General features: G+C 43.1%; 1 protein-coding gene across 1 annotated transcript; it reads right to left on the reverse strand.

The window, feature by feature from the left end:
- Positions 1-12,684: 12,684 nt before the first annotated feature.
- On the reverse strand, positions 12,685-13,200 carry LOC121857433 (eukaryotic peptide chain release factor subunit 1-1-like; the record flags this gene model as incomplete). Its single annotated transcript, XM_042353484.1, has 1 exon — positions 12,685-13,200. A coding segment is annotated over exon 1 (516 nt), but the record flags the coding sequence as incomplete, so codon positions are not given.
- Between the last annotated feature and the right edge of the window lie 110 nt (positions 13,201-13,310).

Genomic DNA, 13,310 nt, shown 5'->3' on the forward strand with positions numbered 1-13,310 from the left:
GGATCATCGGAAAGTGTATAATGGAGGTGGTAAAGGATGATGTCAGGGCAGCAGCAGGAACCTACAAGTGTGTGCTGGCCACCAGGCTGGTGGGGAGGCGGCCATTCACGCCATGAGATTGATATTTGAGCAGCGTGATTGTGAGGCCGTTCTCCTGGTGGATGCTTCAAACGCATTCAACATACTTAACCGCAAGGCGGCACTGCACAACATCAAGATCAAGTGTCCTAGCTTTGCGATGTATGTTGAAAATTCGTATAGGAATCCTTCAGACCTCTACATAGTAAACAACAAGGCTCTACGAGGTGATACCATCCTACAGTCGACTGAGGGAACAACACAGGGGGACCCCGTTGCAATGGCAATGTATGCAATAGGCCTATCAGTGCTCCAACAAGAAATAAAGTATAAAACAACTGGGGTCAAACAAGTGGCATATGCTGATGACCTCACAGGAGCAGGAAAAGTGGAGGACATCAAAAAGTGGTGGGACCTGGTAACATCACGAGGTCCAAAAATAGGGTACCACCCAAACGCCAGCAAATCCTTCCTCATCGTGAAGCCAGATCATTATGATCGGGCTGTGGAGGTTTTCGGCGAAAGTGAGGTCAAAATAACTAAGGACGGCCAAAGACATCTAGGCGCAGTAATTGGCACTACGGACTTCAAGACCCAGTACGTAGGGGGAAAGGTGAACGAGTGGGTTAGCGAAATCCATGCTCTATCGGAGATTGCTAACACAGAGCCACATGCGGCCTTTGCAGCATTCACACATGGAGTCAAGCATCGTTGGAACTACCTGATGCGTACCATCCCTGAGATCGGACCCCTCCTCCACCCCTTGGAAGAAGCAATCAGTGTCAAGTTCATTCCCAAACTAGTGAAACACCCCGACTTAACCCTAGCAGAAAGAACACTTCTTGCACTTCCACCAAGACTGGGAGGGATGGGACTAACTAATCCAGAGGAGATTGCTGACTCTGAACATCAAAATTCACTTAAGCTCACGGCAGCCCTCACTGACCACATAATAGCCCAGAATGCAACAGGGGAAGTGGACACCAGCGAAGTTAATAAGATCCGTAGATCCATTACAACAGATCGGCAGCACTGCCAAAATGACATGTTGCAGCAATTATTGCTGCAGGTTCCAGAACATCTGACAAAAAAAGTAGCTATAGCGCAGGAGGTGGGCGCCTCGAACTGGTTAACTACGTTACCGATAAGGGCAAATGGTTTCAGCCTTAACAAACAAGAATTTACAGATGCCATTGCTCTAAGGTACAGTTGGCCAGTAGATGGTTTGCCCTCCCAATGCGTGTGTGGCTCTTCCTATGATGGCGATCACGCCATGGTCTGCAAGAAGGGGGGCTTCATATGCATGAGGCATGACGAGGAAAGGGATCTCACAGCAAATATGTTGAAGGAAATCTGCCGGGACGTCATGGTAGAACCGACCCTCCTTCCATTGGATGGCGAGATCTTCCAACACAGGACTTCAAACACATCTAACGAAGCCCGTGTGGACGTCAGTGCTCAGGATTCTGTAGACCGTGAGACGTGAGCATACTGAGCATCAGGATTTTTGATCCCATGGCCGTTTGTCACCGTAACCTAGCTCTCGATGCTGCGCATAGGAGGAACAAGAACGACAAGAGAAGGGCATATGGGGAGAGAATTCAAAATGTTGATCAAGGCAGCTTCACTCCTCTAGTGTTCACAACCTCTGGTGGGATGGGCCCAAGTGCAAGATGTTTCTACGCCAGACTCGCGGAGCTGATCTCCGAACAGAAGCAGCAGCCCAGAAGTTATGTCACAGCCTGGATGAGATGTCGACTGTCCTTCTCTCTCCTTCGGTCGGCTTTGCTCTGCCTCAGGGGAACGAGAGCTTCTGCCCCTACTCCGTCAACTGCTGCAGATATCGACTATGAGGCTACAGTCACCGAATGCCGCATCGATCTGCGGCTCAACTAATTTAACACAGATAGGATAGTTGCTTATGTATTAGGATAGTTAATATTAAGGTAAATAAATGGTGGCGAAGGTGTGGCTATTGGGGGAGGCTGTAGTAGTAGTAGTAGTAGTAGTAGTAGTAGTAGTAGTAGTAGTAGTAGTAGTAGTAGTAGTAGTAGTAGTAGTAGTAGTAGTAGTAAATGCTGCTCCCTCAGTAGCAGGTGTCCACGAGGAGAATGAGAGACAGCCGCCTCAGTGGAATGGCATGTCGATGGAAAATGCCGGCGTATGGGTCAAAGAAACCTACTCAGAAATTGTCAAGTGGTCGCCCGCTAACTTATTTGAACCACCCAAGTGTGCGGCCACCAAAGAAATGATTCGGGAGATGACTCACTTCATGACTGATTACACTCAGGACCGCTTCCTCGCCCCCCTAGCTCTTCAAATACTGGCAATAATACCACATCTATTTTGTCAGAGGACACACACAAAGGCTAAGCACAAAGAAAATGTGGCAGCAATGAAGAGAAGGTTGACAATGTGGCAGACTGAGGCCCTAGATGATCTCCTATGTGAAGCAAGAACACTGCAGGACTAAAATCTACGGGTGACGGAAAGCAAAACACCGATGACGTGGCAAGAAAATTTGGAAACAAAATGCGTGTGGGAAAAGTGTCTCTCGCGGTAAGATCTCTCACTCAGGAATCTTCCGGTGGGGTGATGCCAATAAACAGAGCGACTTTACAACTACTGAGAGAGAAACATCCCCCTGCAAGTGAAGATGAAGGCATCAGGCTCCAGGGTGCCTATATCCCACCAAATGTTGTCCTGTTCGAGAAAATAACAGGAGAGATGGTGTGGAAAAAGGCACTGAAGACTCGAGGAGGAGCCGGCCCTTCAGGTCTGGATGCAAACGGTTGGAGAGTCATCCTCAGCACTAACAAGTTTGGCCCTGTAGCAAGCGAAATCTGCACTGCCATTGCCACCCTTGCAAGAAAGCTTGCATCCTCTTGCTGCCATCACCTCCAGGCTCTGACGGCCTGCCGCCTTATCCCTCTGGAAAAGAATCCAGGATGTAGACCTATAGGGGTGGGGGAAGTGCTGACGCGGATCATCGGAAAGTGTATAATGGAGGTGGTAAAGGATGATGTCAGGGCAGCAGCAGGGAACCTACAATTGTGTGCTGGCCATCAGTTTGGTGGGGAGGCGGCCATTCACGCCATGAGATTGATATTTGAGCAGCGTGATTGTGAGGCCGTTCTTCTGGTGGATGCTTCAAACGCATTCAACATACTTAACCGCAAGGCTGCACTGCACAACATCAAGATCAAGTGTCCTAGCTTTGCGATGTATGTTGAAAATTCGTATAGGAATCCTTCAGACCTCTACGTAGTAAACAACAAGGCTCTACGAGGTGATACCATCCTACAGTCGACCGAGGGAACAACACAGGGAGACCCCGTTGCAATGGCAATGTATGCAATAGGCCTATCAGTGCTCCAACAAGAAATAAAGTATGAAACAACTGGGGTCAAACAAGTGGCATATGCTGATGACCTCACAGGAGCAGGAAAAGTGGAGGACATCAAAAAGTGGTGGGACCTGTTAACATCGCGAGGTCCACATATAGGGTACCACCCTAACGCCAGCAAATCCTTCCTCATCGTGAAGCCAGATCATTATGATCGGGCTGTGGAGATTTTCGGCGAAAGTGAGGTCAAAATAACTAAGGACGGCCAAAGACATCTAGGCGCAGTAATTGGCACTACGGACTTCAAGACCCAGTACGTAGGGGGAAAGGTGAACGAGTGGGTTAGCGAAATCCATGCTCTATCGGAGATTGCTAACACAGAGCCACATGCGGCCTTTGCAGCATTCACACATGGAGTCAAGCATCGTTGGAACTACCTGATGCGTACCATCCCTGAGATCCGACCCCTCCTCCACCCTTTGGAAGAAGCAATCAGTGTCAAGTTCATTCCCAAACTAGTGAAACACCACGACTTAACCCCAGTAGAAAGAACACTTCTTGCACTTCCACCAAGACTGGGAGGGATGGGACTAACTAATCCAGAGGAGATTGCTGACTCTGAACATCAAAATTCACTTAAGCTCACGGCAGCCCTCACTGACCACATAATAGCCCAGAATGCAACAGGGGAAGTGGACACCAGCGAAGTTAATAAGATCCGTAGATCCATTACAACAGATCGGCAGCACTGCCAAAATGACATGTTGCAGCAACTATTGCTGCAGGTTCCAGAAAATTTGACAAAAAAAGTAGCTATAGCGCAGGAGGTGGGCGCCTCGAACTGGTTAACTACGTTACCGATAAGGGCAAATGGTTTCAGCCTTAACAAACAAGAATTTACAGATGCCATTGCTCTAAGGTACGGTTGGCCAGTAGATGGTTTGCCCTCCCAATGCGTGTGTGGCTATTCCTATGATAGCGATCACGCCATGGTTTGCAAGAAGGGGGGCTTCATATGCATGAGGCATGACGAGGTAAGGGATCTCACAGCAAATATGTTGAAGGAAACCTGCCGGGACGTCATGGTAGAACCGACCCTCCTTCCACTGGATGGCGAGATCCTCCAACACAGGACTTCAAACACATCTAACGAAGCCCGTGTGGACGTCAGTGCTCGAGGATTCTGGACGCGGGGACAGCGAGCCTTCTTCGACATCAGGATTTTTGATCCCATGGCCGTTTGTCACCGTAACCTAGCTCTCGATGCTGCACATAGGAGGAACGAGAACGACAAGAGAAGGGCATATGGGGAAAGAATTCAAAATGTCGATCAAGGCAGCTTCACTCCGCTAGTGTTCACAACCTCTGGTGGGATGGGCCCAAGTGCAAGATGTTTCTACGCCAGACTCGCGGAGCTGATCTCCGAACAGAAGCAGCAGCCCAGAAGTTATGTCACAGCCTGGATGAGATGTCGACTGTCCTTCTCTCTCCTTCGGTCGGCTTTGCTCTGCCTCAGGGGAACGAGAGCTTCTGCCCCTACTCCGACAACTGCTGCAGATATCGACTATGAGGCTACAGTCACGAATGCCGCATGGATCTGCGGCTCAACTAATTTAACACAGATAGGATAGTTTCTTATGTATTAGGATATTTAATATTAAGGTAAATAAATGGTGGCGAAGGTGTGGCTATTGGGGGAGGCTGGAGGCCACGTTAAGATGTTGTAGTAGTAGTAGTTAAGATGCTGTAGTAATATAGTAAAGACATTGTAGTAGTAGTAGTTAAGATGCTGTAGTAATATAGTAAAGACATTGTAGTAGTAGTAGTTAAGATGCTGTAGTAATATAGTAAAGATGTAGTAGGAGTAGTAGTTAAGATGTTGTAGTAGTAGTAGTTAAGATGTTGTAGTAGTAGTAGTTAAGATGCTGTAGTAGTAATAGTTAAGATGCTATAGTAATATAGTAAAGACATTGTAGTGGTAGTAGTTAAGATGTTGTAGTAATATAGTAAAGATGTTGTAGTAGTTAAGATGTTGTAGTAGTAGTAGTTAAGATGTTGTAGTAGTAGTAGTTAAGATGTTGTAGTAGTAGTAGTTAAGATGTTGGAGTAGTAGTAGTTAAGATGTTGTAGTAGTAGTAGTTAAGATGTTGTAGTAGTAGTAGTTAAGATGTTGTAGTAATATAGTAAAGATGTTGTAGTAGTTAAGATGTTGTAGTAGTAGTAGTTAAGATGTTGGAGTAGTAGTAGTTAAGATGTTGTAGTAGTAGTAGTTAAGATGTTGTAGTAGTAATAGTTAAGATGCTATAGTAATATAGTAAAGACATTGTAGTGGTAGTAGTTAAGATGCTGTAGTAATATAGTAAAGATGTTGTAGTAGTTAAGATGTTGTAGTAGTAGTAGTTAAGATGCTGTAGTAGTAATAGTTAAGATGCTATAGTAATATAGTAAAGACATTGTAGTAGTAGTAGTTAAGATGCTGTAGTAATATAGTAAAGATGTTGTAGTAGTTAAGATGTTGTAGTAGTAGTAGTTAAGATGCTGTAGTAGTAGTAGTAGTTAAGTGTCCTGCATGGCAGTGAACAGTGACATTACCCACATGAATCTGACCTCTATATATACTGTATATAGCTGTTAATGAATATGATGTATTTCTTTATGTATGAACCTCCGTCCTGCGTGGCAGTGAGAAGTGATACCACCCTCAGTGTCAAGACCTGACTGAATTACTCATAATAGGCAAACTGTACTACAAGCTCTGCCAATACATTTGTTAAACTAAAAAAAAACATCTTCACCCAGTCCTCACTCCGGCCACAAGATTACCTCCAGTTTTTTTTTCAAGTTTAGAAGCTCCAAAAGTTTTGACCTCCAGTCGTCTGTCGGGAGATTTATAGCCAGAAAACAACCTCAGGTCCTCTCAGCGTCTCCTGCCGGGGTCGCTGGTTCGTGGAACATAACTTAGGGTAAATGTGTCCGACTGCCACAGCACTCGTGTCGGCCTCTCTAATGATATCCTATTTGTCACATGCCCTCGGGGCGGCGTGTCCGGTGTCAAGAATCTCCCGGAGAAGGGATGGTTAGATATATGACCTCCCTAGAGATTTGATGCAGATGAGATGGACTTGTTGACTGCAAGATTCACCGAGAGGACTGGTGGACGTAAGATATCTCAAGGCTTCGATAATTTTTCATTTTTCCTCTTCGTGTGAGGCGGGGGGGGAAGGGGGATTTTCTTTGTAATTTTGTGTGTGTGTGTGTGTGTGATTTGAAGTTGCTCATGCGCCTTAACTGTAATACTTTCATTTGTATATAACATGTAGTACATCAGTGTCAATAGACGTGCTATATCAATGTAAATACATTCATACGTTTGATAATATTGCAATTAGTATTCCAACACGTTCCCACTAAAGCACACGTCAGCAATAATGAGTATCACCAATAAATCTGTCATTCTTGTTTACAATATTTGAAAGAGCGAGTGTTCGTAGATCAAAGAGCTGAATATGTTATGTGATACAGACGAAAAAGGACATTGGGGAATGGTATTCACCTCAATACACTCAATACACAAGTTCATTTAATGTATATTGTATTAATTTGGGGGGAATTTTACCCAATTTTCACCGTCTTGATTAAAAATTTACAAAAACAATTCATGAGGACGATTATATTGATGATTGAATGTGAAGTTAAGTGTACAGGAGAGACCAAATAAGATAACCTAAAGAGGGAAAGGAGAGCAAAGGGAAGATGGGGCAGGTGGAAGGAACAGGAAGGAGGGAGGAGAGAGGAAGAGAACAGGGGTAAAGTAGGAGGAGGAGGACTGAGGGTGAGAAAAACGAATGATGAAGAAAAAGGAAGGGGGATGCGGAAAGAGAAAGAAGGAAAAGGGTAATGGAAAGAAGTGGATATTGAAGGATTGGAGGAGGAAGAGTGTAGATAATAGAGAGAATAAGAAGGTGAGAAATGAGGAGAAACGAGGGAGAAAAACGAGGAGAAGACGGGGAAGGAAGAGGAGGAAATGAAGAAAGGGAAAAGAAGATAATAGCCCCGCCCTCGCCTCCTCCACTCTATCCCTACCCCCCTTCCTCCTCTTCCTTCATAATCAGAGTCAGGCGGGAGAATGGGAGACATAGTGTGTAAGCATCTTCCCGTGGCCACTTAAGTATTGAGAAGTGAGGTGTAAGTGGATGCTGCTGGCGGAGTTTGATAGTCTATGCTTCTTCTCGTCAAGTGGGAGAGAGAGAGAGAGAGAGAGAGAGAAAAAAAACAAATGGAAAGAGAGAAAGCGTATTGAGTGTGAGTGAGTGAGAAATACCGTTTAAATCGATAACGCAGACACACGCATGCAATATACGGAAGCACGCGCATGGACGCACATATGGAGTGACTAACAAAAGACATATACAATCTACGGGGGACACGTAAACAGAGACAGACGGAGAGTTATTTGCCCACAAGTACCAAATTACGTCACTCTCCTCCGACAAGTTCAGCTGAGTGAGTCACAATATTTCCGGACACAAACGATGACTTAACCAGAGCCGAGCAACAGATTATGTAAATTCTTCTGGCATAAGTAAACATGGAAAGCCAGACGGGCAGGAAACAGGCATTCGAAGTTACAGTCTTATGGTGGAAGTTTTGAAGTTTGTTGTGATATCGTGTACTGATGTGTGTGTGTGTGGTAGGGGGGAGAGAGGTAAGGAGGGAGGGAGAGAAGTAGGGAGGGAAGTAAGAAGAGAGGTAAGGGTGGAGGGAGGGAGGGAGGGAGGGAAGAAAGGAGGAAGGGAGGGAGGTAAGAAGGGAGGGAGGGAGGTAAGAGAGAAGAGAAGTAGGTAAGGAATAAGGGAGGGAGGTAGGAAGGGAGGAAGATAAGAAAGAAGGTAAGGAAGGAGGGAGGGAGCTACACTGAAGTATTGGCTCGTGTTATGATATGAATTTCGCCCTGATACTATCTACAGGGAATGTACTGGTGTATCTGTGTATGGAGAGATGAAGGCAGAGAAGGGGGTATAGATTAAAGAGAGAGAGAGAGAGAGAGAGAGAGAGAGAGAGAGAGAGAGAGAGAATATGAAAGGTAAGCAAATCTGTTGTCATTTCCACCCTCATAAAATATTGTACCTTGATAATCTCATTCATCTCCTACTAATAGTTACAAAAATAACGTCTTTACTTACACGTTGAGTAAATGAGAATAGATTTGGTCGCCTTATCAACCTTCCTCTCTCTCTCTCTCTCTCTCTCTCTCTCTCTCTCTCTACGTTTGTAATGGGATTTCTCTTCATTAACATTAACATGCATTAACATGTCGTCTGCTGCTAACATAATACTCTGTGATAATTGAACCAGTGATCTCTCTCTCCAACATAAGCTAGTGTGGTGTTGTGTGTTAAAGTGTGGTGTTATGGGTGTAGTGTGGTGTTGTGTGATGTTATGGGATATAATTGTAGTTTCTATGTGGTGTAGTATAGTGTTTAGATGTTCTTTAATCGTATCTTTGTACCAATCCTCGAGCACCAGAGGAAACACCTTATCTGGCGTAAATCTTCTCCTCTTGACACAAACTCCACGGCATCTATTTTTTTTTTAACTGCATCTCTTTCCCTTCGCCAACCAGGAAATGGCTCCTGTCACTGGGATCAGGAACTAGGGGAGGAGGAAGGTAGGACAAGAGAAGGGGGTAAAAGAATGTTTTGTTTTTTTGTGAATAGGGGAAAAAAAGTAATTCAGAATCTCATGATTATAGAATGTGACGGAGAGGTAATGAACTAAGTCTGGTGTGTGTGTGTGCGTGCGTGCGTGCGTGCGTGCGTGCGTGAGAGATAGAGATATACAGAGCTACTGGTCTCTAAAGAATACTATAATTCTGAGAGATAGTCGGCAAGAAAATTCCAATAACGTTACACCCAACCCAAGACAACCTTCCCATCACCATCCAGCGAGTGAGACCCAGGCCCAAACTGTGTAGTGAATTCTGTTCTCTTGGACACGCCTTCTCCCCCTTTATCCGACTCCTTCGGCTTCATCTATCCTTCATAGCTTCATCCTTACGCTGTCTTTGAAGGATGGGCACCCAATTCATGGTAAGCCACACAGTCTCGGGGTCGATATTTCCTCCTTTTCTTCCCCTTTTCCTCACTCATCTCGTCTTCCTACAAATCTTCGCTCTCCTCCCCATCCCACCTTCCACACCCATATAATCCTCGTCAATCATAAGCTCATCCTCAGTCCTTTACACGAGGAAATACGGTCGAAGTCTCCAGGCTCTCTCTCTCTCTCTCTCTCTCTCTCTCTCACCACTTGCCTTCTACCTAGGATACTCAACATCATCTTTCTCTTGCATTAAAACTCCACCAGCTCCATAATCACTAGCATCTACATACAATTTAAACGGTTTATCATAATTTACAGTAAAAAGTATGGGTGCACTTATAAGTATCTGTTTCAATTCTTTAAACGTGTCATCACAATGAACACTCCACACAAATTTAACTTTCTTTGGCAACAGATTGGTTAATGGTAAAGCAATGGTTGAAAAGTTCTTACAAAACCTACGATAATATCCACTCATACCCAGAAATCTTAATAATTCTCTTCTATTTGTAGGTGCAAGAAATTTCACAGTACTTTCCACCTTAGCATTAATTGGTTTGACACTTCCCTGACCAACAATATAACCTAGATATTCTACAGCAAATTCACTCTTCACAAGGTTTACAGTCAAGTTTGCTTGATTCAATTTGTTAAATACTTCTCTAATTAAATACAAATGTTCTTCCCAAGTTTTTTAATACAGTACAATATCATCTATACACACAGAACAACCTTTAACATCATACAATACTTGATTAACTAATCTCTGGAAAGTACTACCGCTGTTTTCATACCAAAGGGTAACACTTTATGCTGATATAAACCTTCCATAGTCACAAATGAAGACATTTCTTTTGCTCTTTTAGTCAGTGGTACTTCCCAATATCCTTTCAACAAATCCATCTTAGTTACAAATTTAGCATCTCCTATTTGGTCAGTACAATCATCCACTCTAGGAATAGGATATGAGTCAGCTTTGGTTACATTACTGTATTTACTTTTCTGTAATCAGTACAAAATCTATATGAAATACCATCAGGTTTAGTCACCAATACACAGAGTGAACTCCAAGGGCTGTTACTTCTTTCAGTCATATCATTATCAACCATATACTGTACTTCTTGTCTCATTATCTCTCTCATCTTAGGAGTCACTCTATATGGGTGTTGCTTAATGGGTGTTGTATTCTCAGCCTCAACATCATGCTGTAATACCTCAGTTCTCCAAGGAACATCAGAAAACAAAGGCCTAAACTCGTGTATAATTTGTATGATTTGATTTCTCTTCTCAGTTCCTAAATGATCAAGTTTCTTTTCTAAATTATTCATCACACCTGAATTATTTAACAGTTTATTTTCACATCTCCCCAACTTCATATCTTCACTTTCATCTATCATCTTTTCATCATCAGACCTGACACATAGACAATTCACCTTGTTATTCATATCATTTTCTGTAGAGTTTCTATCATAATATGGTTTTATCATGTTTACATGCAAAGTTGTGCTTATGTGCATTTTTCTAGGGAGGGGGGGGGTCCATAGCTTTCACCAGATTCCCAAAGGGGTCCGTGACTCAAAAAAGGTTAAGAACCACTGCACTAGAGGATGTATAGTCAGTCCATAGGCTAACAACCTCCTGACAGCTGACAGGTGTTTATTTCAATACCACTGTTCCCATTAAAACTGGTTTGATCAAAACACAGCTTCAAAATTACAACAAAATATAATAAATATGTGTTCAAAAGGCCGCAAATCAATTCACTCAGAATAATGTTACCTCCACCAAACACAATACTCTCTCACTGCTATAATATTCTTTAGACTATAATGAACATATTGCAGTTTAGTTAACACCACAATTATCCATGATTGCCTAGAAAATAATAGATAAATGTGCACCACACAAGTTTGACCCTCCTATCCTCAACCTAGCTACAGAGAGAGCCACCAGAACCAAAACAATGTTCCAATGCTTTCTTGTTTCATCAACATATAATTTCTAATTCCTTTTATGCTTCACAACTGCTTCTTACAGTCTTTCTTAACTGTATAAAAAATAAGAATACATTCTACAAAGTTTACATAATGAAACAAATACTAGTATACATACTTATATAAAATAATCAAGAACTTTTTCAAAGTCTTTACCATAGGCTTTGAAATTCGATTCTAAAGAAAAACGGGAAACAACAGAAACTAAATACAATAGGGGGACGACCGTAACATTATGTTATGTTAGGCTAGGTTAGGTTAGGTTAGGTTAGGTTAGGTTAGGTTAGGTTAGGTTAGTGTCCCAGTGATAATTAGTTAACATTGTCTTAGTTTAGATACTTATCTTTTGTGTAATTCTTTTGGTTTGCTAGATGTATTACCTACGCTCACTATATATATTTAATAGGTTGTTACCTACGCTCACTGTATATATTCATTAGGTTTAGTGAAATATAGATAAAGAGTAATAGTTTTGGATATTATTGACTATACATTGATATGTATAATATGTATTAAAGTAAGGTATATCATAGGAGTGAAAGGAAGATATTGTTTGTTATTGTAATGAAATGTTAATGGTGGTGTTTACTTTCTTATGTGAAGTTCATTTTGGTACATTTTAAGTGGCTATTTGAGAACGACTAGTTTTAGTAAGAAAAGTCCTGTTATTTATAAAAAATAAAAATAAACATTATTTTATTTATTTTTTTACATTTTTTATTTATTTATTTATTTTTTTTTATTTATTTATTTTTTTTTATTTTTTTTTTTGCCTCACTCGGCCTCTTCTTCGTTTGGGACGGCTCTTGGGTATTTATTTAAGGCCGCTATCCCCCCAAACGTGCTTATAAGCATTTGGGTATTATTTGTTGTGTTGGGTATCGCCATTAACTCAGTCCCCTCGGGACAGTTTTCTGTAAAATAGGCGAGTTCAGGGGACTCATCCCATAGCACGACAACTTTGACGGCACCATCCTCCATGGCCGCTCGAACTTCATCACCAAAGCAGACCATGTCCGGTTCATCGACCCTGAGTTTTTCAAATATGGAACTGAGGACAGTGTTAGACTTTTCCAAAAGCATGTGCTGGCGGAGGTCCCGTGTGCCATTGATGGCCTCCCTCAGACCTTGACGGCCGGAGTATGAGGTGTTTATTACAGATCTTACAGCACTCTTCAAGAGCTGAGGGAGACGCTCAACCAATTGGTCCTTCAGCTGACCAGGACCCCCTACCACCAGGGCCTGAACCTGCACGGTCGCCTTATTTTCATTCAGAAAATAATCTTCGCTGAGAGCAATTACTTTCTTCACCAGCAATTGTCTCTTTTCCAGGCGGATGCGCTGGAACCTGGGAGCGGACTGGCCACCTCTGCCGTGCTTTTTTGGAATATCCACGTTCTCATGGTGGTGGACTTTTAGTCCATTTTCAGAGAGCGTTCCAAGGGCAACCGCTGACCCATCGATGACGATGTAGCCAACGCCTCCCTCTTGGGAGATGAGTAATTGGTGCAGTGAGTGCGTGGAGAATGTCTTGCTGACATCGTATTTAAATTCTTGAACTGGTTGAGGAGGTGTTAACGTCCGGCGAAGGCGACTCACCTCGCCGGTTGCTTTGTTGAGAACTGATTGGCCGTAAAACACTAAAAGCCCATGGGGTGGCATGGCATTGACTGTGGATAACATATCCACAGCGCTCTTCAGTGCTTCTTGCACTGAAGAGCGGTTGGAAACGGACTTTATGTTGGCCGCGCGGCTTTGTTCGTCCTTGATTCTATTTTTGACGAGTATCAGGG

The sequence above is a fragment of the Homarus americanus genome, unplaced genomic scaffold (assembly GCF_018991925.1).
Source record: "Homarus americanus isolate GMGI-L3 unplaced genomic scaffold, GMGI_Hamer_2.0 scaffold27824, whole genome shotgun sequence".
Taxonomy (NCBI): domain Eukaryota; kingdom Metazoa; phylum Arthropoda; class Malacostraca; order Decapoda; family Nephropidae; genus Homarus; species Homarus americanus.